Raw genomic sequence first — 26,050 nt, 5'->3', positions numbered from 1 at the left:
TGCCTGTGTGCCCATAGCATGAAGCAGCAGCACAGTACACTGAAATGTCAAAGAACCTGGAAGTCATTTGGAATCACCACTGCACTGTCTTTCCATGTATACTAACAAAGACATCCCTGCATCCTGCACTCTGTCTGGCAGTCAGTAAAACCATCATTCAAGGCCTTCCAGGCATTACATCCTCTCAAATAGACCCCAGCACACCCTGAAGCTCCCTTTCTAGCTTATTTCATACCCTGAATTCTCATACTGCTATATTCGGATATAACTTCCCCCTTAAGATATTTCTGGGAATTTGTTTTCCATTAATGGCTAGACACTGACACTGTTTCAATGTGCTGGGGCCTGGCTCTTGGGCACCATTCATGACAACTCAAGTGTGTTTTCACTCTTAGCCTTTGTCCTACTGAATCTCTTCTGCCTTTCATGGTAACCAAGAAATCCATTATGAAGTAAAGATAAGGCAGTCAGAAATGGTATACAGTCCCTCCTGAACAACTGCCTTCTCCTCCACAACACAGAAAAGTGATTCTGGGCCCAAGAACATTTTCACTAGCTGTAAATTGAACTGACTTCATATAATAGAGTTGGAGTTGTTCTTAAGCAGCTCCACATTTACTGTGGGTTCTGTCACTTCTATTCCCCAAGTCACAGCCAATGAAGTCCGTTGCCAGAAAAACCGTAGTGTTTTCTAGAAGGACAACAGAAGCTCCACAGCTGAAGGTGTGGGAGGAGATCACTGTTGCTTTGCTCACACTGTGCCCACAGATTACTCAAGGGGAGGTTTCACCCTCTGGCAGGCTACTAACCACCCTTCGGCACTATGTTACTGGAGGATTGGAGCACTACTGTTCCCACGGCTGCCACGGGAACACGTGCTTCTTACAGCACACAGCTCCAAGATGCCACCCACACAAGGATTCTTCAGACAAAAAAAAAAAAAAAAAAAAGGGTATCCCTGATTTTCCACTGCTGTGTGGACTGACTGCTGCCAACTCTGTCCACTGTGCAAGACAAGGGACAGCTGCTGACACGTGGCACAACTGCAAATGCTCACAGGGGAACTCTCTTCTAGCCAGATAACAGCTTGCTCTCACAGTAGCGCATACACACGAAGTTGCAGAAGCAGCTCCTACTGTGGCCTCTGAAAACCACAACCTAAGAGAATCTGAACTATTTACATACAAATTACAACAACCTGTTTCTTTTTTAAAATGCAACTACTGTCATTATTGTTAAGTATGTATATAGAAATAACACCCAACGGCAATCTCTAAATGAAGCTGGCACTTAATTATTCCTACAAAAGTTAAGGCACACAGAGTTTGATCTCACCTCTCAATTTGCATTCCCAGCTCTAATCCACACACTTTTTCCATAACATATGCCCAAAATATGGGCAGCCCAAATGCACTGTCACTCAGGCAAGAGAGAATCTTTGACCCGAGTTACAGAAGCAGCCAAATAAACTCCCTAGATATTTGAGACCTATCAGTGATAGTTTTGGTTTTTTGTTTTTATTCCAGATTCCACAGCCTCTCCTGCAAGTTATACAATACAAGTGTATACATTTGCAGATACCATGCTTGAAGAAAAAGATTGACCTTCAGTGATCTCAAAAGTTATCAACTCTAAGACCATCAGCTGTTGGGTAACACATTCACTATATTTACCCATAATCTCACTCTGCCTGGTTTTTCTTTAGCTAAGTAGGGCAGCTTTTATCTGTAAATACCACAGAAAGGAAGAGTTCTGACAGTTATGTTCATCTGTTCATTAAAAAACTATCATCTTTAGGCTTTTTTTTTTTTCCTTTTCAAATACAAAAATGACACTATCTCAGCTAGAGAGACAATGTGCTACAACAATTCTTCTAATTTCTCACCTAATCAGTCCTTAGTTGAAAAACAATAACAATTGCTACTGAAATAATATTTCATCTGTGACTTGGCTTTAATTTATATAAATTATATATTCAGGATATGGTTATGAACTTTCCTGTACATCTCCACAGGAAAATAAAGTTTAAGTAAAACAGTTTGGAAAGCCACATGAGAGGGGAATACAAAATGATATAACAGCACACTTCACAAGGAAAGAACATACAAAATCACTGCAGACTACCATATCCATAAACATATGCTGCAACACATATTTGTATGATTTCTTTACATGCAATTTTTAATGAACTCACAAAATCATAAAATTGTTTGAGTTGGTACAGTTGCCTAAAGGTCACCTAGTCCAACTCCTCTGCAACAAACAGAGACACCACAGCTATGGTGACATGGTGCTCAGAGCCTGGTTCAGCCTGACTTTGAATGTTTCTAAGGATGGGGCATACATTATCTCCTCTGGGCAAGCTGTTCCTGTGCCTTACCAGCTGTATTGTGAAAAAAAGTCCTTCCTTATATTCAATATAAATCTCCCATCTTTTTGTTTGAAACTGCTTTCCCTAGCCCTATTACAACAGACCCTACTAAAGAGTCTTTCCCCTTCTTTCTTATAGACTCCCTTTAGTTACTGAAAGGCTGAAATTATTTGGAATCAAATCAAGTTTGAGAAAAAAATATATTAAAACTAACTAGGGTTTGCTTTCTAATTTATACAGGCTTCTTTTGTTGCTGATGACATTTCTACCTAAAACTTCTTTCCCAGCTGGCAAAAAACATAACCGGCTTTCAGCCAGCTACAACTCATCTACTAAACAGGGTGTGATAAAGCTGATGGTTTTTTATGGCAATATTTTCCAAGTGTCTTGATTTGGAGCATATAAAACTTGCCTTAGATGTGTGACTTTCCACACCGAAGGAGTGACATTATACCAGTGCTGGAGGGCTGAGACTTTTAATTAAACAATGCTTTCAGATAAACCGCTATTCTTTGGGTATTGTTGCAGGTTCAATGTCTATCAGTTCTCCTTTAAGAAAAACATGTAAATGTATTAAGTAGATTTAGGTTTTTGTGCTCTTTCCACGTAGATTAAGCATTACTTTTCTAAATCCAGCTAGCATGAAAATATGACTCAGATACTAGAAAAAACAATGGTGTCTAACAAGAAGAAGAAATCTGTGTAGATAATGTTTGAAGAGCAATTGGATTCTGAGAAATAATCCTTAGAAGCAAATGCTTGAAGGTAAAAAAATTAACTTCCTCAAGAAATTGTAAGAACCTTTAGCTTCCAATCAGTAAGCATACTCAAGAAAATGTGCTATTAAAAGTGACCACCCCAGAATGAGAAAGGCAAGGAAAATGGTTTAAGTCTTAAATTGGCTTTTATCTTTATCCCTCCTTTTCTGATCTCTGTCAAGCATATGTATGTTAAGATATTTAAGCTAAAGACTGTGCTATAATGACAGTTTCCTTACATGCTCTCACAGAACTTCGTAAGAGTACTGGGCTTCTCCTGGTTGCGCCTTTGTCGAAACCAACGCTGAATGCTGCGTACATCCCAGTCCAGCTGCTTGGAGAGGCCCTCCAGCCTCTTTTCATCCGGATGCTATACAACAGAGATGGATAAAAATTATTTATTTTCCCAATGACATTAATTTTAAGTTTAAAACTGATTTAACTTCTTTCCAATGACTTAGAGGCTGTCTGTCTGACATATGGGTACATAGAAATAAAATGCCTATGACAGAAATCTCTGCTGGCACACGCACATCAAAATATGCTTACAGTGACTATTATTAATATAGAAGGCTGACATATGCTGTAATATTGCATGTGGGTTCTTAGTAAAGAAATTTACAGAAGGTAGCAGAATGAAAACTTGCATGAGACTTGGAAACAGTAATCAGCAGGGATAACGTGACATATACTTTTGAAGCAGTAGGGATTACAGACACTCCCTTGCCTTCCATATGCCTTGTCTGTTCCATCTTCTGTCCTGTTGATTGTTATAGGAGATTGTTTGACTGACACGGAAAGAGGAGGATATAACCCATGTTTTTTGCAAGGCAATGTTAAAAAATGAGGTCATTAAACAAAGTGACAACTTCAAATGGAATATCACCTTGGAAACAGGGAGGTTATTTTATTTTTTTTTCCCCTGTAAAATTAGCTACAGAGTTCTTCTCCACAGTAGCAAACATGAAACTTGACTTCCATTTGAATGGTTATGGCTCTGCAAACCAGGGCAGAAGCAAGACAGACAGAAAAGGTCTGTCCTTGACTACTCCACAGAATAGTATGGGCCATTTTTCACTTTTCTAGCTTTTCCCTCCAGGTTCAAAAGACACAAATCACAATGCAAACTGTGACAAGACTAGAAAACCACCAGCACCCTTCACTCAAGCAGTTGTTCTAGAAAGATTATCTTAAAAATTTCAGAGAAAACACAGTAAGGCATCTCATCATCTGTTATTTATTCAAATAAAAAAAAAAAAAAGTGGGAATTTCTAAAAGGTAAAAAATGAAGGAAGCAAAATAAAAAAGCTGGTGGCTATATGGTACCTATGAAGTATTTCTATAACTTTTCTTTTTTTTTTTAATTAAAAGCTCACAAGGTGATGCTCAACTGCTCAAGCTAGCATACCAAAACATCAGTGTTTGCATGTTCTGATTTCAGCTGTGAAAATGCAACACAGCTCTGAGCAGTTAGTTTCATTTCATTCAAATATATTTTATAGCGCCATATCCCACTTTATTACATAAATACTGTACCTTTGTAATGGCCGTAAAAACTTTTTCCAGGATAGCATTAGGTTGAGCTTTTTGTGGTCCATTGGCTTGGACTTTAAGGCCTAAGGCACATGGTTTAGCAATGAACCTACAAGAAACAGAAGAGTAAAAAAAGAAGGTAAGTGAAACCCTTTGATTATTTACTTCATTACTGTTATCAATAAATGATATGTGATAAATGCACAAGTATTATAAGCCTGCCAAAAACCCCCAAACCAATTGTTGGCCTAATTGCTTAAAAGAAACCTCATGCAAGTGATTGTGACAAAGTAAGTCACAGCACTTTGAAAGATGAAGTGAACTCCACCACAGAGTACAATGTGGAGGATTTTCTTTCATGCGTGGGAAAAGAAAAAAGCACACACACACACAAAAAAAAGTATGAGAGTGCCCAGACAAGCACCACTATGAAAAGAGCAGGGCAGCTTGCAGAAACAAGGAGAATGTAGTGTTCTCCAAACAGGACCTTTTTCATAGGTTAGTTTCCAGAGAGGCAATTGCCTCTTGACCTGTTTTGCACAGAGGAAATTCAAACAAATTTCTTAGAGGCAATAAGTATGAAGCACCCCAGTCAATATAATTTTATGATCCATAAAGCTTGAACAACATAGAGCCCATAGAGATTTTCCTCATGAAACATATCTTCCTCCCAATTCTTCTGCTGTAGCACAAAGCTGTTGCAGATCTAAATACCAATCCATAAAGTCATCCAGTTAATAAATTGGGTGTCTCCAATATATTTTAAAGATATTTTAAACATTAATTACATAATTTGCAAAGCTCAACATTACATTGAAGAATTAAACCATTTGCAACTTTGAACCCCATTCTTGAATCCCCATAAAAATTACTAAGTCTTGGTATTCAGGAATAGTAGAGGAATCAGAAACATCATTTCAACAGCACCAAAGATGTAAGCCATGGCATCACAGCAAAGCATGAGTGGATGTACTGAACCCAACAATTTCTTTGAAAAGAAAGGGGAAGACACTCTCAGAGAAATATGTCAGTATTTACCCCTATCTTTTGCTCATAAGCGGTGACTACTGTGAGACTATAAAATGTCTCCCAGTTGGAAAAAAACATACAGGAAAACTTGAATTGGAATAATTCAGGATGCTACTTAAATAAATCATATTTAAGTATTACTAGTCTGTTTATGTATAAACTCCTCAAGCTCAGGTACATCCTTTTTTTTCCTATATTTCTGGGGTCCCCTAATCACACAGCTGAAGGAGAACTCCAGGGTAAAATAAGGTTTGCTGACTTCTAACAAGTGGTGGTGGCCACAATGGTAACTGGAGTGAGAACTGGATCCCACTGTCTTCTGAAAATCAGATTCCTAAACACCCCTGAACTCAGTATGATCTTCACTACTAAATAAGTTCAAGCAATTTCTCCAGAAGACAAGAGAGCCAGACAAGAAACAGGTTTAAGACAGACAGTAAAGAGAACATTGCTCAGTGTTCAAGCAAATTTCACAAAGCTCTACAAGGAAATATGTATTAGTAGAGACAAGGCAGAGAAGTGACATAGGCAAAATAAAAATAAGTAAAGACAACTTCATCAGTTTCACTTATTCAACAAGGAATCCAATTTTGACTGTCACTGTCAACAGCAATGTCAAGAAGCATTCACTAAGTAAGTACAAATAAAGGTTTAAAAATTGTTTCAGATAGATTTTATGGGCCCTATAAAAGTCCGTCTCCTCTGAAATGAGATGGTGTACACAAATGTGCACATCTCAGTGTAAAAAAAATACCTCAACTCTTCTAGTGAGAGAAATGGGAGGTAACAGAATTCCAATAGAAAGGCAGTTTCCTAAAGACAGTAATTTAAAAGGAAAAAAAGTTTTTAATGTGCTCCAGTCAAAAGCAAGTAACAGTTCCCACTAGAAAAATTCTCCTGGAAGCAAATTTAACAAACCTAAACCCAGCCATTGGATTTGCTTAAATGCCATTCTTAAAACTTGCCTGGCTAATGAATAGTCCAAATAAACATAGGACAAAGAGAGATAAAATAGGAGATCTTATAGTTTTCTCGTGAAAACCTATTTTCAAACTACCCTTTGCAATATTAATAGTTTCATTTTAACCCTGAACAACATGTTAGAATTAAATCAATAGAATCTCAAATTTCCTATTGTTATCATAATTCTCACAAATAATTTTCTGTAACTATTTAAGTTAATTCATAACGAAACAAACCAAAAGCACTATTTGATACGTGCAAAAACTGAGTGTTTTGTCAAATGTTGTACTCCCTAGGAGCATTATTCATTTTTTCCATTTCTACATTATTGTGGTCTTCAATTCCCTAAGCAGAAATTAACAGGACTATTTATTACATAAGGTATTGCAATTAAAAGGGAAGAAGTATAGTGGAAGAAAGAGTAAGAAGTGCAGAACTGAATACACTGCCTGCTTTCCTCTTCATACATAAATCCAAGAAAACACCATAGCAATCTCTCTTTCAACTTACTGCAGTAAAGCTGAATTGAAAGCCAGCATTCAATTACACAGAAATTAAAAGGAAAAACATTTTTTGCCAAATGTAATCCCATCTATTCTGGATCTACAAATGAAATAACAACATAAACAACGGAATTAAACTCAGAATTCTAGAACCTTTGCAAAGGCGGCCTCCTCAACCCTGGTTTAAAACCATATTTTAAAGCAAACCAAACCCAAAAAAGCCAAAGGGAACCATTCGGATAACAAAGGTTACTACAGAGCACCCAGGCAGAAAATGTTTTGCCCTTGCTGGCCAAGAAATTCCATGCTGTCGAAATATGACAGGCATTTGTAAGCAACATGTAACATCCAAAGGCAGCCACTGGTTTCTATTTTGGATTGTGCCTTTATTTCTCAAGTATTTTCAGCAGTGACAGCAAGGCCTCATGGTCCACATAAAACACGCATAAATTTGATTAAGTACCACATTGGCTTTCCCATTTGTGTCTTTAGCAAATGATCATTTTACAAACCCAGCTGCTATTATGGCAGATGAGCAAGTGGAAAATCCAAAAAAAATAAAATATTAAAAATGAAACAAACAAAACAACAACAACAACCAAAACATAGACCTGTTGGTATACATCCAAAGAAGGGCCACAAAAATTATCCACAGAATGGCATGCCTCTCCTACAAGGACAGTCTGAGAGAGCTGGAGCTCTTCAGCCTAGAGAAGAGAAGGCTCCGAGTTGACCTTAGACTAGCCTTCCATTATCTAAAGGGGATCTACAGGAAAGAAGGGGACAGACTCCTTAGCAGGGTGTGCGATGACAAAAAGGGGGAAATGGTTTCAAGCTCAAAGAGGGTAGACTTAGGTCAGACATCAGAAAAAAATCCCAGTGGGGGTTGTGAGGCAGTGGAATAGGTTGTGCAGTGATGCGGTTGATGCCCCATCTCCGGAGACTTTCAAGACGAGTCTGGATAAGGCCCTGGGCAACCTGATGTAACTGTGGTGTCCTTGTTCACTACACTGGAGTTGGACTAGATGGCCTTCAGGGCTCCCTTCCAACTCTTAAGTATTCTGTGATTCTAAAATCTAAACGTTTAATGATTTTTGTCCCAGTAGAAGTTAAAGCTACTGCTTGCAGTAGTTATAGTGGGCACGATACTATGTAACAAAAGGCCACAATTCCACCCATCCTTTGGTCCCAGCTGAAATGAAAGCCCAAACCTTCACACTATTCAGAAGTTGTTTTCAGTGCTCTACACAAGAGCGCAATTTCTCACATTCAGAAAGTCACAGCTCAGTAATCTGCTAGTTCCACTCTCTACACCCTTCACATCCTGTGAAAACTTTAGAAATATGAATGAGCCAGATCTTTCATAAACACAAATCATCCTGAACAAACAAACTAGAAACAATGTGGATGTGTACATCACAAATCAAATAACCTCAATAAAAGAGTAAGGGAAACACTTCCAATGACTCACAGTTACTTCTATGCTCATTTACTGCATGTTTCAGCCTTGCTAATTAATTACCACAAGCCTTTAAAAACTCACTGCTATTCATCTTGACAAATTATATCATTTTAAACTCAGAATTAACGAGACATTTTAGAGTTGGCCTTTATAACACTATAACACAAAGGAAAGCACAGCAATGACAGCAGAGTAGCAAAGTCCTAGGGTGTAGCAAGTGAGGACTTGCTCAAAAGCAACAGCCACAGGCACAGAAATAAAGGAAAGAAATGCTTCCCTCCACAAGGCCTCAGGTAGGCAGGGATCTCCAGCAAGATACCCTTACATCCACTGCCAACCCTTAAATGAGGTCTGGGAAGGGTTGGCCCTGCCTTCCCACCAGGTGCTCAGTCACTTTGTTCAGGCTGTGACTTAGCATTTCTGTGGCCTTCATTGTCCTATGAGGCTAATACTCATCAGCACTAACAAATTTTGCGTCACAGGAAGCAGAAGAGTACTTTTTTTTTTTTTTAATTATTTTTATTTTTTAGCGACTCTGCATTTTACTACAAATCAAAGGGTCCTACTGTGATGTGCAATGTTTGCCCCAAATCCTGTCAAAACCAGCATACAGGAAAGCCTGTAATCATCTGGGACAAATGCTCCCACTCCATGCAGCAGTATTAAGGCTTCTGAAAGCTGTTCAATTTTTGAATTTAAATCTTTCAAGCTAACTGTACCGAGACAAGTGACCTGTCTACTTCACAACCTTGAAACCTCTCCCACGGTCTGAAAACAGAAACTGAATTCATTTCTGTTTCTAACCTAATACTGTCATTTCTCAGGTTTGCATCAGCCTTCTTGTTTCTCCTGAGTCTTGTTAAAGCGATGACCTCTTCTGTCTAGTTTTAACACATGTATGTAGCACATTTAATGACACTGGAAAATCTTCACATGGGTTAGAAAACACTTTTCCGCTGATGCGTTTCAAGCACAGAAAGCTTCTTCCCTTGCTTGAACAGTTTTATTTTGTGGCCAGTTTCACTGTGGAAGCCCACTAGCAGATTTTAATCAGTACCAGTCAGAAAAGTAAAGCTAGCGTACAATTGACACTTAAAAAAAAAGTATGTTGATCACAGCTTGAACTACTCCAATTTGGCTATCATTTTTGTCAGAAGTATGGACTATGGGCAAACAGGCAGTTTGCCTTACTATAACCTAAATCTTACAGAGCCATCCATCACCTGCCAAACTGTGTGTTTTCTGGGACGGTATCTATACCGTCCTTAAAAAAGCCACAATAAATTGCTGCTCCTATGTATTCTGTGCTAATGGACTGAAACTTCTGTAAAGCCTTTGGACAGGATCCTGGCTGAGAATTCCCCATGAAACCTGAGAATACACTTTTTTGCTTCAGCCTCTCAAATACACAAAAACTCTTGAGTGAGTTGCCTGTTGGTGCACAAGATAAGTTTGAATCTCCCCTTCCTTTGCAAAGGTAACATCTTCATGGGCAAATTAAGAAAAAACAATGCTGAATCAAAACTGAGAAGAACATCTCTGAGGGATAGGGAATGTGAGCTGGGTTTAGACTGTCGTGAGACAGGTTAGTTTTACCCTACTGATGATGTGTTGTTGCGCTAGTAACATTCCAAGAAAAATGAACTCTAGTTTGAGCTGAGCGGTAAACTGCCAATCTGCATACAGCATCTCTATGAATCTAATAAAAAGTCACATGAGCACAGGTACGATTCAAGTGGTGCTTGCGTAAAAGACCATTGATGGTGCTAACACAAGCCAACTGTGATCTCCATGGTAAAAAAAAATAAGCAAGTTATTCCTACAATTTAACGACATCACATCAAATCTTTTTTTTTTCCCTATTAGCATATTTATAAATACCCAAGGCAGCTGTAAAGCACAAAAATTCGTCTGTACTAAATATGTGTCCAACTTAATTTTGAGGAGTTAGGCACTCCTTTTGAAAGTGATGTGGAACAGATTTTCCCAGCTTCATGCTCTCTAAGCACAAATCATTCCAGGGATTTATGATCACAATTGTCTGACTTGTTAGACATTGCAGTTTTTAAATCTCAATCAGTTCCAGCTACAAGAACTGTGCAAAAAGAGGCTTGCTTCTGAGCAGACAGTCAACAGATTTACTGATGCAACATACTAACAAGCAGCTGAGTTTTTGGTCTTATTGTACAGCTGACCAATTTAACTCAGAAGTTACCTGTGTTACTAATTAAAACAAACACATAAATATAAATACAGAAAATCTCAGCAGTCCTTGGATAAATCCATTGGCTAGGCTACAGAATCACAGAATAATAGGGATTGGAAAAGAACTCTGGAGATCATGAAGTCCAAGCCCCCTGTCAAAGGAGGTTTCTCTCAGTAGGTTGCACAGGAAAGCATCCAGGCAGTCATTGGATATCCACACCATTTCTGGGCAGCTTGTTCCCGTGCTCTGTCACCTTCAAAAAGTAAAGAAGTTTTTCCTCACATTCAGACAAAACCTTCGAAGCCCAAATCTGTGCCTGCTGCCTTTTGTCCTGTTGCTGACAACCACTGAAAAGAGCTTGCTCACAGCCTAGGGAGTCACTTCAATATTCCATGTCCAGAATTGAATTTTCTTTATGTTTCTCAACACATTCTGCTCCAGAAGCACTACTAGGATGCAAGGCCTGAAGCAGAGGTAAGAGCTCTGACACAATTAACCTTAACTTCTCTGTATAGCTTATGGGAGCCAACTCTTTCAGAGAGGATCTATTCCCAAGTCTCCTGAAGTGACCTTAGAACAACAGATGTATGCCTGTCATCTAAGAGATGTGATGCAGTCCTTTCTCTTCATGTTAGAAAGATGCATTACCCATTATTGATGCAACAACATCATTATTCCATCTCTCCCATCAAATTTATATAAAGCACCGCACTGTGGAATCCACATGTTTATAAAAAAATAAACACTAAGTAGCTCACAGGAGCATTCAGGTTACTGAATGATTCAGGTTTTATCTCTCTGGCTCAAATTACTAGAAAGCATTTATGCTTACTGAAGGGAAAAACATGATTATTGGATAACAATTTTTTTTTCCTCTGAAGTTCTGAAAGCTTTTAATTGATATTTCTTCCTGAGAAACCTTCTCAACAAGCATGCTTGCTTTAGCCACTGCATTTCTAATAAATATCATAACATTCATTTTTTGTATGCAGCAAGCCATAGAACAGAAAAGAACTCCATAGACATGCTTTGTTCCTGAACGTTGTCATTGTGCTATTTAGGATAGCCACAAACTTGAAGTCTAGAGAGAAGCACTTGCCATAAAGCTTTTAAATATTTGTAAAGTTCCTCTTTGTTCTCTTGAGAGTCTGAGGGTGGTGCAAGAGTATGGCAGAGAGGATTTAAATTTATACCTCACTCTTAGTGACAAACCAGTAACTGCAGTGCAAATCCTGTCTCTTCCTCCATCTGGAGGCATTATGTGTTTCAGGAACTTTCCTACTCTGAGATGAAAGCTCAGACTAAATCTTTCTTCTGGTGAGTGAAGACTGTTCCCTTTGAAGAGGGAATAGGTCACAGATGCCTCACAGCAGGATGGCTGCGTCTCTGTCAGCAGCTGAAGTAGAGATGGTTGGTTTGACTTAGAAGTTAAACTTTCATTCCAAGAGTGAGGTCACAAAATCAAACCTTTTCAAAGTACTTAAAGAACCAATTTTTATCCTGGCTGGCAGGTATTAGTCACACAAGATGATCAAAGGTACTCATTTATATACATTTTGTGTGTGTGCATATGTATGTACTATACATGCACATTATATAATACATGTATGTGCATATAAATGCACATTATACACATACATGTATGTACACACACATGTATGCCAAGTGTTAGAATCAAAGAGTCATCTTTACCACAACTACATATGAAAATACATGGCCAAATGAGATTAAAAATTGAGTAGAGAAAAGAACAGGAAGAATAGATATGAAAACACCTTTATATTCAAACAGTGAAACATCTAAATATTTAAAAAAAAAACAAAAACAAAACAGAACCAAACAATGACATACATATGAAATAGATGCACATATATACACAGGTATTCAAATATATATGTAATCTGTGTATATACAAAAATCAAACTTTTACATATTGTCTGACTACTCAACAACAAGAATTAGAGCTTCATTTCTGTCCAGATTTTTTATACAACATTAGAACAAAATCCCTTTTCCAACTAGGATAAAATTTTCATTGTTCAACTTATTTCTAATTAACTTCTAACACACACACACACACACAGAGAATAATACAAATACGTTCAAGTATTCATAAAACATATTTCTGAAGAAGCATACAGTCAAACTATACAATAAATAATTATGCCTGTTGTATCCTCAAACTGAGACCACCTGAAAACATAACACCATCCAAACTTCAAATAGATTCAACCAGGCCAGGAGAGGACAGGCACTACATCATTAAATACAATGCAGATCATTCATTCATACATTCAAACAAAACCAATTTTCACCAGCTTCAAGCTGCCCTGTACATTTCTCATCTCCATCCTTTCATCCTATTTCAAATTACTTACAAATTTTCCTAACATCCTCCTGGCTCATATGCCACCTCACTGAGGCACTCTCCAGGAAGAGCACAGAAGCAGTGGTGGAATGCAGCCATGGCTCTGCACCAATGAGTGCAAGGCCCATGGCACACTGGATGAAGGTGCTGAGTTTCTATTAGCTTCACCATCTCCAAGTGCCAGGTGAGTGCCAGAATGAAGGATGCACACTGCTGTTTCAAGTTCTAAGCCTCCACTTTCTGCCTTTCATGCTGATGCCTTCCCAAAGCAAAACCCACTACTGCAAATGCTCAGCAAATCTTTCAGACAAAACGCTCATAACAAAGCTTACAGACATCTCATTGTACTCCTAATGCGTGATAAACAATTAGTGATTGGACAAAACAGTGCAAGATCAAATCCTATTAACAAATAATAGGATTTGTTTGTGGATCACCAAAACGCCACTTTGGCAATTACTCCCTTGGTAGCTGCAGCCAGCAGCACCAGGCAGGGAGCCCTGTGACACATATATCCCATGAGCCCCACACACAGATCCCAGCCAGCTTTGGGGCTCCCAGCACAGAGCAGCTGCTCGCTAGCTAAGAGGAACTGAAATTGCTGCAGCGTGGGGCATACAAAAGAAATCTCCTAACTGAGTTTTTTTTCTGAACCATTTACTCTTTGTATCACTTTGCAAGCATGTTTAGTACAATAAAACAGGCCAGAAAAGAAACAGTCACATTTTTAATTATTTTCAGCTCAGCACGAGTTTTCACAGGAACATACTGTGAAACATTTATCTCAAACTTAAAAAGTGGCAACTACTTGTTACCCTTGTTCAGTGGTGCCATTCCTTCTCATCTCCTTATTATCAATAGAACTGTCTCATTTGTTTTAACACGCTGCAGTGCATTCTGCTTGGAATTAAAACAACTTCTTTCACACCACATTACAAACTAACTGGACCCTCTGCCTTTCCAGTTAGAAAACAGAAATGGAAACTAATAACCAAAATTAGGAGCCCACAAGAGTTATAATTATGTAAGAATATTTGATAGCAGAATTAGAAAAAAAGAGATAAAACTAATAGCAGGCCATGAATTTTATTTTTTAACTAAAAGGCCTAACTATAAACGCATTCTTATTTAGAAGTATACCTAAAAGGTCAAAAGGAAAAACAACCTGCCTGTTAACAAAGCTTTGATCAGACAAACCAAGGCTACGGCAAAACAGAAATCTGGGTACAGGATAAATTACTCTCAATACAAAACCCACCCAGCTACTCTGAGAAACACACATGCTGCCTCATTAGGTATTAGGTCTTCCATAGGTGTTGAATATTTATCCCATTGCTCTAGGCAATGAAGTAAATTGAGCATTCTGGTGTGAATGAATGAGGCAATCTGGAGGAACAAGAACTAAAGCTATTTGGATGATCTGTTAGTTTGCCAGCTGAAGCAGCATCCAATCTGTAGTCCAGCTGCATTAGAGATTAGTTGTGCGTAGTACTGCCAAACTGGAAATGTCTTGTTCTGTATGCATGGCTACAAGAGAAAGAAGAGAGATGGAACCAAGTGGGAGAATATCTAGGTAAAATTGCTATAAGGCTGATTGCAAAGACTTACTCATGCAGACTCCTTGCTCAGTCAAAAAAGCATTTGCAGACCTCACAGACACCCAAACAGTTAAGGCCCTTGCACCTAAATGTTATTTATACCCCAAACCATACAGAATACTTATCAATTCAGTATCTGTATAGTGTTTGAACTAAACAAGGCTTTAGAAGCAAAGAGTGCTTGACAATTACCGACTTTACACAGAACTTCAACAGCCTGTCAGAGACAGCTGGTTCTAAATGTCTGGTCTTCCACTGCTGAGTAATAGAATTGAAATAAACAAACATCCCAACCAAGCAGAGCCCTCAATCACTTGATACAAATAGAAATAAAAAGAAGGCAAAATGATTAGTTAAGAGACATTATCAAAAATTATTTTAAAATATCTCTTTCAGCCTTGTTTACTTTGCATGCAAAGCAGTCACACCAACTCTTGCAAAAAGGTAAGAATATGGGCTTCACACACCTTGAAATATGACAGACTGGATGAAAAGTTAAGCATTTCATGTCACATAGCTACCAAACACAGGGATCATAGTGATGGCAGAGTGGAGGAGAAGAAAGCAGCAAAACCCACATCCATCCAGCAGAAGTGCATGCCTTTCTTCACTTCCTCCCTATATGCACACATTTCCATTTCACTATACAGTAGCAACAAAATTTTTACATTTTACCACATTTGAACATTCAAAATAAATGCATCTGTTCATACGGGGGATAAAAATAAATAAATAAATGCTCTTCTACAGAGACAGGTTTAGAGCCGAATCTGCCTGCAGAGCCATACAGATTGGAAAAACTAGGTCAATTCTTTTGCTAGCCAATCTCACTGCTGTTCCTCCCCACCACCCTTCCTCTTTAGCTTTCAGTAGTTACTGAATCAATCAATTAATGAGAATGCAACAGATACGTCATATAGGTCTAAAATTACTTATGTTGAGTACATTTCAGGTGGGTTACCCATGCAATAACAGATGAAAGGGAGAAAAACTCAGTGGTTACAATTATTTTACAATACACAAATACTAATCCAATGCACTCAGTGCTACTAGAGTCTATTAGCAGCCAAACAGCAGCATATGCATAAGGTGCATGTTGGGTGGAGGGGAGGAGGAGGGTAAGGAGCATAGAAAGGCAGGAAAGAGACAGAGATGGGAGAATTGCTGTGCTTTCACTTTTGCTGCGCTCATGGGGAAAACATTATAGCATCTGCTGCATTTCTTCTTCTTCTTTTTTTTTTTTTTTTGTTAAGCTTAGAATTCTTAAATGAAAGCTTGCTAGTCTATCTCCTACACTTTGCAAGTGAACAGTTTTAGAAACCTAACAAATATCACATTTTGACACTGAATTTTCAAAGTACAACAATGATTACTTTTCATATTTAGTATTCATTCTGTAAGTGTTTTAAGGAATTTTCTTTTAGGGAAAAAGCACCTCGGATACTCACTGTCACAGAGGCATTAAGTGTTTTGTCAGCCTTCACAAAACGCAGGGACCAAATCAGCTCAATTCGGCACACTCATTTTTATTCATTTCTCTCCTTCTGCCACCCAAGGCAGAAGGCACTCAGTTCCGTTATTAAAAAAACAAACAAAAAACAAAGAAAAAAGAAATGCAGTTCTGTACTAACTGAATCCTAGAACAAATCACTGTCAAACTCCATCTCTGCACATGCAATATGCTGCCTGACAAATTACTGCAAGAAGGCAAAGATGGCCAATCTAACTGGTTTGACAGTCCACGTGCCCAAATCTTCACTTGGATAAGTGCCACAGACACTGCCAGACAGACGCAGGGGGGAAACCAGTGAGCCACACTGGACAGGAAATGCACAGATCTAGGTGGCAAAATGAGTAACTATTCCGAAGCCATTTTAGCCTGAATTAATGGAAATCATAATAATTTCTCTCTCTGCACAGGTGCTCAGTGGAGTTTCTACTGTGATAGCAAGGCCTTTTTCCCTCACCAGTAATCCCAGGCCTACCACACATCAACTGCAAGAGCTATTTGGAACAGCAGGTATAACTGAGCAGCAGACTACAACTGAATGCCAGAATGTACACAGGGCGCTCTGATGCTTCTTCAAGTTTAGCCTGCCTGCCTTTGGCTAAATTCCTCTGAAACCAAGGCCATACTACACACAACTTATCTAAGTAAGCCCCATTTGGCATTTATTACTGATGTGGACCTTACCTATAGCAGTCACTGTTAAGCTTTTAAAGTCTTGGATAATTTTTCACCCCCAACTCAGAAAGCCATAAAATAATTACTTCCTCAGTACCTTAGACAAATGGCCATGGAAATCCTGAAGAAAAAGTTGTGGGGTTTTGTTTTTGTTAGTTTTTGAGTTACTTTTTGTTGGTGGTTTGTTTTGACAGTGACATATTAAGAGGAGTGGACCCTCAAACCTGAACCCAGGAGGATCCTTGGAGTCAGGACTAAATGACACATTAAATGCAACCCAACAAACACTGCTTAATGCCTGTTGGATCAGAAGGTTGGTACAGAAACAGCAATGCTGGAACTATATTCAAGGTAGACAGACCAAGGAAGGTGTCAAAAATGAACATCTATCTGTGAGGAAGCTGCCGAACTAAAACCATTCTAGAACCACTGCACTGTCCAGTAGCAGCTTCCAACACACTGTGACTCACTCCAAGCAAATTACTCAGTTTTGAAGTCTGTACATTAATATTCCGTGCTTCTCCTCAAGCAGTGCTCATGGGTGATGGCCTAATAAAGATCTTTTGCTTCTATAAAAATTAGAAGATTCATTTTCTCCTATTCCTTTTAATGAAGGTTGGACAGAATATTTGGATTTCTCTAAATGACATGTTCCTTATTTATCTTTCCTTTTTAAATACTCAACTAGGATAAGAAATCCAAATTTTTCCAATTTTTCCCTTCAAAAAAGGGAATTAAAGTTTGCGGATTTCTTGTTCAAGCCTTGGTTATTTTGAAAATCCATAACCAGTCTTTCAGAAAACAGCTCTTTTCCTTAATTGGGTTCTTGCCACAGTACACACCTGGAAAGTCTATAAACTACTGAAAACACCTTGCGTTTCTACATGATCCAGACAATCAGAGTTGTTCTGTATTACTAGAAAACATCACCATATCCATATTTCCCTCTCACACAGGCACACACATATCCCTCCTCAGAACATAACATAAAGCAAGAACAATTATAATGCTACAGTATAACATTATACTTATATTATAACTTCAGTGCTAATCAAGTCATCAGAGAAGCACACTAATTTTCCAGAGTGACATGAGCAGTAGTTTTTGTACTGTGATTGCCAAAGATACGGACAAAAACTCATCTGACTGAAAAAAAGCTTTCTTAAAGTTTGGACTTTTTAATAAACAAATAATTCTTAAGAATTTTCAGAGCTCATCCCTCAAAAACTCAAGGGATTCACATACACAAAATTTCTTCCCAGGATACAAGTGATCTCATGTTCCTTTGAATTTAGAAGCATACTTCTCATTGTTTCTGGTGTGAACGCTTTCCCCTCTCTCTTGCTCCCAGTCTACATCTTTACTCACTTGCAGCTTCATTCCCTACTCCCTATAATTATAACCTATTTAATAATATATATATGCACACACACTTAGTTTGCTCTCTAAATAACTACACTGAGAAATGTGAAACAAACATCATTAAGGAGGGCACTTTTTATGCATAACCAGCGAAGCTCTTAATAGATCCTTATATTATCACTTTGGCAGTGTGACACAGTTGCAACACAGTTCCCAGCACAGTTCAGAACAAGCTGCAAACACCCCTGCAGGACTGCCAGTCCCTGTTCAGGGAACACCGGGATATTCTTTCCAGGCAACTCCAAATGTGTTGAAGTGAATTGCAACCACTACTACCACCACAGCCGTATCTGACAGTCATCTGTGAAGCAGCTCTGTGCAAGAGCAGACCTGAGGCAGGGCTTGTGGAAAGCTGCTGACAAGTTACTGCCTCACAGCCAGTCATTAAATTGCAGACTTGAAGCCTACTGTCAGTATTAGTGAAGCTCTTCAAAGAGGCAAGGCAAAGAAAAGCAAGCCTATCAAATGACCCTGTAAGAGCAGAGACTTGAGGAAAAGGAAAAGAGAGAAAGGACAATGGATGAGAAATTATGACACTACCAAGTTAATGTCCACTAAATCAATCTTCTGCAGGTGAGGTCTGCATATAGAACAGTGCACTGCTGGTGCACATGTATTACGAGTTCTGCAAAAATGGTGGGCAGAGGGAGTGAAGAGCAGCAATTAGTCAAAAAAGCAAAAAAGGACAAAAAAAAAAAAAAAAAGAAACAACAACCACAAAACTTAACAAACACTCCCACACAACAACAACAAAACCCAAATGTGATTGCCTTGATTTCCATCTGGCTGTAAAGCATCTTTTTGCTTCATAATTTCTAAAAGAATAATCAAACAGCTATGCAGATCTGTATGTAATGACACAGTTTCTGATCTTCCTCAGTTTTACACCAGCACAACATCTGAACAACATGGAAACTAATTCCTAAATTACATTGGTAAAAGATCATATTCAGGATTTTTGTGAGTAAATAAATCATACCCAAGAGTAATATGCTCTGGTCTGAGATGTGGGAGATAAAAACTGATTATTTTCCAGATATTTTCTCAGTCCAATACCATTTCCAAACCTTTCAAAGAATATTATCTGGTACTTTATACAGAGAAAATGTGAAAGAAATTACTGTTTTTCTTAATAAACACTTGGAGGATTTTGCAACAGAACTGACAAAAATATGCTTACTCTAGCAAACTAGAGTAAGAAAAACAAAATTGAGATCAGCTTGAAGTCCTCCCTCAATCCAAACCTGTCTTCCTACACACCGCTGCACTCACTCTATTGAGGCTTTTATAATTAAAAACCATTTTTGAACCTAACTTACGAGTCTGCAACACTATTCATGCTGTCTTTCCATTAAGGTGTAGTGGAAACTGAATGATAAGGTTGATACTCTAACAGCACAAAAGGCACAGGTAGACAGCTTTTGTTCAAAGGAAGAGAAAAAAAATCAACAAGAAGAGGATGAATAAGAAGAAAGAGTAAGAAAGGAGCAGTTACAGGATAGAGAACATTTAAGAGGCATGAAGAAGAGGAGAAAAGATTGGAAAGATGCAAAACAAGAAATGCAGGGGTAATCCTTAATTTTAAGATAAGGGGGAAGAGCAAGGGAAATTTGTTCTGAGACTGGAGATGCAGTTATAAGATGAAAATTGCAAGAGACAGTTAAAATGTGTAAGGAATATTGCTTTGCCCTCAAACAATGCATATTTATCGAACTCTTAACACTCAGCTTCCACAGAAGATCTGAAAGAATCAAAATCCTACATTCTATTACTATATTAACACAATCCTGGTGCTTCAAAGTTGCAATGGCTGTTAGAGACTAAACGCAACCTCCAGAAAATGGCAAAAGATTTAACTACAATGCATTTAAAAACATAAAAAGCCAGTATTGCTGCAGTTTTCTTTCAGCCACATTACTCTGAGAGATTTGCTATTACTATTTAAAGCTTTATATTTCTCTAGGGTTATGCCTAAACTATTCCAATCAGGAAAGAAAACGAAACACAAATTATTGTGATGGATACCAAGTGCCATTTTCTCTTCACACCTTGAAGTCACCTCTCATTGGAAGGGTAAGCAATACAAAGAGATGTTCCTTCATTTCTACTAGTGGACCTTTCATCTTGAAAAGAGAAGATAAAATATCAGGATAGAGTCCATTTTCAACAAAATCAACCTGTTAAGAGGTTTGTTTTTATCTTTATTTATTTTTATTTTCTAGGTAGCATTCATACGTATACAGGCTGCTAAGTCTAAAATTAGGAATTGGTCAAGAACATGTTTCTGAAGGCTAGTAACGCCATAAACATCTCATTTTTTGTACTACATCATTATCTTGTAAGCAGACCTATTAATCTGTGCTGGCTGAAAGTCAGGACATCTGTTCCTGAGAAATTTTGACATTTCTAAATTTCCTTTTCATTCCAAACTGGAAGAAAACCAAATATTTGTCATATTTTCCATAAATGCTCTAGAAAATAACAATTCCAGGTTCATGCTCTCACACAAAAGTAATGTCCCATTAATTAATTAGGATATAGAGCATGTTTCTTCTACCAAATGTCAAACTGCTTCATTATAACCCCAGGGAATCACGTTTTGGAATACCTCATTTTCTGGACCAGTCAACATTCCTTATCTCCTCTTAATGATTGTTGTTTTTAATTTAATGATTTTAAAATAAAGTAGAAAAAAAAAAGTATTCCATCAGAGTGACACAGTGCCAATGCAGTTTGTACATTCTTTCATGTTGTATACACATATATTTACAAATATACATATATTGCCTATATAGGCAACTAGCAAAGCAATAAGTGCTTTTCCATTAAGACATGACCACCATTCCCTCTTAACAGGGGACACAAGAGCACTCTGTCTTGTAAATATCCCTCTTTGTAAATTTTTTGAGGACAAAATTATCCTGAAGACATTATGATATTTTAGAAGAATGAACTTATGAGGAACAAAACTGAAATTATTCTCAAAATTGCCTGCTATAATCACATTTAGTGCTATAGGAAACACGAAGTATCGATCCTACACAGGAACAGTTGCTGTTTATAACACAGCAACTCAGACTTCATTTAGGGTACTCACAAGTTAATTGCTGTCTTAGGAAGAGAACATCCAAACATATTTCTTGACTTATTTTCTGTCTGCTCATGCCAGACTACAATAAAAGCAACCAAAAAAGCCATTCTGAAGCAAACAGAAAATCCACATCTATCAAATGTTGTGTGCTCCACCTAAATTAATTTTCTTTTGTAGAATTACAGCAAACTTCAGCCTAATCCTCACCTATTTCAGACTTCCACTACAGTTCATCAACTTCATAAATATCTGGCCTCCCATGTGACTCCTTGAGTCCTGCATTGTGGAAACATGCCATTTAGGACAGTCGTGATCTCACAGTATTTGCTACAGATGGAAGGGACCTCTGGAGATCACTAAGTTCACAGCCCCTGCTCACAGCAAGGTGAACTACAGAAGGTTGCTCAGAGCTTTGTCCAGTTGTTTGAGCATCTTCAAAGATGGAAACTCTGAAACTTCTGTCCCAGTGTTTGACTACCATCCAAGGAACGAATTTATTCTTATGTTTAAACAGAATTTCCTGCATTTCAGTTGCATGTTGCCCCTTCCGCCCCAATAAATAGTCTGGCTCTACTTTCTTTACCTCTCTGCCCCAATCAAGTATTTGTACAAACTGATACAATCCATCCAAAGTGCCTCTTCTCCAGATTAAACAGTTGTAGCTCTCCCAGCCTCTTCTGATACAAATAATGCTCCAGAGGTTCATTGTCGGCCTCACTGCATTACCCTCATATCTTATGCAGGGAAACCAAAACTGGACCCAGAACTATTGATATGGCCTCACCAGCACTGAGCACCAGGGATATCATCACTTCCCTCACTCTCCTGGCTCTGCTCTTCCCAACGCAACCCAGAAATCTGTTGGTACATTTCTGGCTCACATTCAACCTATTACTCCCAAGACTCCATTTGAGGATCAACTTGTCATAATCATGTCAGTGCAATGACTGCAAAACTAATTTAGTACAACTGTGTTGTAATCCCTGGGAGCATTTGGCTTTGGAAATTTTCATATTTTCAGGCTATTCTGTTATATCAGTTATCTCCCTTTTCTCATATTAGGTGTGTGGGAAAAGTTGATAGATAAGTATCAACCACACAATTGCCACCCAATTCTTGCTTCAGTGTATACAAAACATCTTCTCACTTGCAGCATAACCACTTGCCTTTCTTTTTCCCAAAGGCTTATTTCCAACACACATCCATAAGGGGAATAAATACATCCAATTAGACTTGATAACCCTCTCCAGCTGCACGCTTTGGACAAGTAGTGGTAAGCAGCAGGAAGTCCAAGAAAATCTAGTGGACAACGACAGAAAAGCTTGTCAACAGGCACATTCTTACTCATGTAAGTTGTGAATCCTCTCATTACACACCTTCAGCTTAAACTTATTTTCAACAGAAGCAACTGGTCTCATCAGTTGCAACAAGGATTCTGGTCTTGGTGATTCATTGGTCTAATATGCTACAGCAATGCCCTGAGTCAGCACAGGAGGCTGCAGCCCTCCAGCTTCCCAGCTGAGATTGTTTCTTCCCTATAGGGCAGTGAGTCAGAGGAGCCTACAGCCATCTGAGTTTATGCTGCTAGAGCTATCCTAATCATTTCTCAGTTCAATTTCATTTCATGTAGATTTGATTTTCTGTGCTTTCCTTTACTGTATCTCCCACAGGTGTAGACTAACATTCAGTGTTTATACAGCCCGTCTACAGAGGTGCCACATAAAGGCTAAATTTCATCTTTCTTAAGGAGCCTATCTTGTTCAGGCTTTAATGACAGCACAACAATTTGCCTACAGCTATGTGAACAGTGCAAAAGTATCTTTCAAAAATAAAGCTCAGTGTGACTACACAATGCCAAATACCATAGCAAGTGAGAAGCAGAGAACTGCCCCCACTTCCACTTTCTCCTCAGTGAAGATGAGAGTCCCAGAGACATGGTAAGCAACAGATCCAGTGAAAGTTATGTACACAAGTCTCTCAGAATTGAACATCATCAGCATCAGAAGGAAGAAAGGAGTGTAAATTCCAAAGTAAAGACTTAAGCTTAATTTCAACTGAGTTTTTTGTTTTGTTTTCTCATCCTTCTGCTTGCACAAGTAAATTTTATCTCCAAGGTTGAGAAATGAGCAGGTGTGATCACACCAAATGTAACAAATAAAAGCCAGTTCTTTCTTCAAGTCATTTCACTGATGTTGAAAATATAGCAACTTGCTTGTTATGAAGGATACACAAATAATACTGCATGAACAAATACAGAAACAGCCTCAGAAATCTAAAAATCTTATGAATGCCATACTGGGGTCTAACCTATGGGATTGTGTGTGTGTGTGTGTGTGTGTGCATGTGTTTTGCACTAGAGTAACTATGTCAGTGAGACATCTATTTATTTTTACAGTACTGTAGGTTACTCCCTTTTGCCCCTGTTCTCTGCAAGAGAAACCAAGACAGAGTAGGTGCTGTTAAAAAGAAAGCTTTTACTAAACTTACACTGAAGGAAAATGTAAGTGGTTTAGATATATTCCTTTAACCATCATAGTGTGACCTCTGAGTGTAAAGATGTTTTCTTATCATTTCACACCAAGTGTTAAGGCACATCATTTGCAATGTTCAAATGAGGTGTTGACTTGAGAACCTGAAAGGTATTTCATTAATACAGCATAATTAGGAGAATTTGAGCATTCTGTTCTTTCCTATTCAAAAGATAACTTGAGTTAATAGCTGATATATAAATATGTATTTGTCTTGCATGCTACAGATCTAATAGGATATTATACATCTTTACAGCTCTTATATCTTCTTAGTTATACAGACAACTAACTTGAGAGTTAAAATTCAATTATGTGACATCAGTAACAGCTGCAGGGAGCTTCACTACTGTTCAGCACTACTAAATTTACAAAAGGATATATTAACTATGCAGAAAAAAATAATAATTATATTTCACTCTCTGCTTCTAGTACAAAAATCATAGCTTTGTGTTACAGGTCCACCAGCATCATGGAAATCACCTCTAAGATCACAGCTGGCTCTGATCATACTTCAGTTCTTCCACCTCTGTCACCATTTCACTACTCAGAAAAACAGAAAAGGTATCATCCCGGTGAGAAATCAATGACTGCCAGACAGTCCTTACTGAAGACTGCAATTTGACATCATGTACTTCCTTGCAGAGGAAAACTACATATTCATCTTCCTTTCCTTCATTTGGATGCCTATCCCTACTGGCTTTCCCACATCTAATAATTCTCTAAACAAGTGAAGGGAGTCACTGGTTCAAGAGATTACAAAGAGATCACAATGTTAGATGAACAATTCCAAAGAACTGCTGATACACATCCCATGCATTATTTGTAAGGTACCAATTACAGGCTCAAGCCTACTATTGAGCGTTATCTCAGGTTAGTGTGCATGTTCTGTAAATTTAACTTCCTTGCCAAAACTTCAAGATAAACCTGAGACAGGCACAGAAACCCCCAAACTGTCAAAGCCACTGTAAACATGGAATAATTTTTTACCATTATAAAAAAAAAAAACACAACAAAAAACAACACAAACAATGGTCAATTCAGGCACCCCCCATTTTCTTTGCCTTGCTGACAAGTATCAGAGATTGTCAAGGGCACAGATTTCACCAGATGTTAATTTACTACTTAATTTCTATGGACTAATAAGAAACTGGTATAGACAGAATCACAGAATCTTTTGAATTGGAAAAGACCCTTAAAGGTCACGACCAGCCTGGTCCAGACTTTGAATGTCTCCATGGATGGGGCTTCCACCACATCTCTGGGCAAGCTGCTCCAGTGCCTCACTGCCCTTACTGTAAAAAACTTCTTCCTTATATTCAATCTAAATCTCCCATCTTTTGGTTTGAAACTGTTTCCCCTTGTCCTATCACAAAGACACCAATAAAGATTAAGTCCCCTTCTTTCTTATAGTCCTCCTTTAGATACTAAAAGGGGGCTATCAAGTCTCCCTGGAGCCTTCTCCAGGCTGAAAAAGAGCAGAATATTAGAATCTGCTCTTTTTCCAATACGAAATTCTTAGCAAATGCCTGTTAACCAATGACAGGGGCAGAAATACAAGTGACAGAAAGAGCCACAGACAATTTGGATCAGAAAGCACTGTTAAAAAATCCAGGTGAGAAGTGAAAGGAAGTTGCTAACAGTAGTGGGGACCTCTACTCAGACCAAACACTGCTAATAGCAGCTCTGTGCAAGGAGTAAGCTCCCAGTATCCTTCAGTAACTTATCAATGAAACCCTTCCCTCAGATGAACTGCAGTTTGGCTGTCATACTTCTGTCACCTGGACATTTCAGAAATTGGTTTTAATGGCATTCTCCCCAGGAGCTCAACACACATCTCTAGTTTAACTCCTGATTTTAAGATCGGCACAAATGTTCACTTATAAATGGCTTACTATTTTAAGACATTAAAATAGTACCTATTATCTCTACTCTGTTTTTTTTTTTTTTTTTTAAAGAAATGGATAAACACTGTACAATACACATTTATTCCAAACACACTTACTATTAATGCTATAGTGTTATTATTTTAAAAG

The 26,050-nt window shown here is 38.2% G+C and overlaps 1 protein-coding gene across 4 annotated transcripts in view; it reads right to left on the bottom strand.

Annotated features, from left to right (window-relative positions):
- The window catches only part of CERS6 (ceramide synthase 6), an 80,693-nt gene that overhangs the window by 50,486 nt on the left and 4,157 nt on the right, over window positions 1–26,050 (bottom strand). For all 4 annotated transcript variants that reach the window (XM_015868584.3, XM_015868585.3, XM_085552437.1 and 1 more), the window contains exons 2-3: window positions 4,666–4,771; window positions 3,369–3,499 (exon numbers count right to left, since the gene is read on the bottom strand). In XM_015868584.3, coding sequence (XP_015724070.2) covers window positions 3,369–3,499; window positions 4,666–4,771 — 237 coding nt within the window. The remainder of the gene's footprint in view (window positions 1–3,368; window positions 3,500–4,665; window positions 4,772–26,050) is intronic.

This window comes from Coturnix japonica, chromosome 7, assembly GCF_054131305.1.
Source record: "Coturnix japonica strain WE chromosome 7, WE-NBRP24, whole genome shotgun sequence".
Taxonomy (NCBI): domain Eukaryota; kingdom Metazoa; phylum Chordata; class Aves; order Galliformes; family Phasianidae; genus Coturnix; species Coturnix japonica.
Note: the sequence above shows the minus strand (reverse complement) of the source record. Positions and strands in the feature narration are given on the sequence as shown.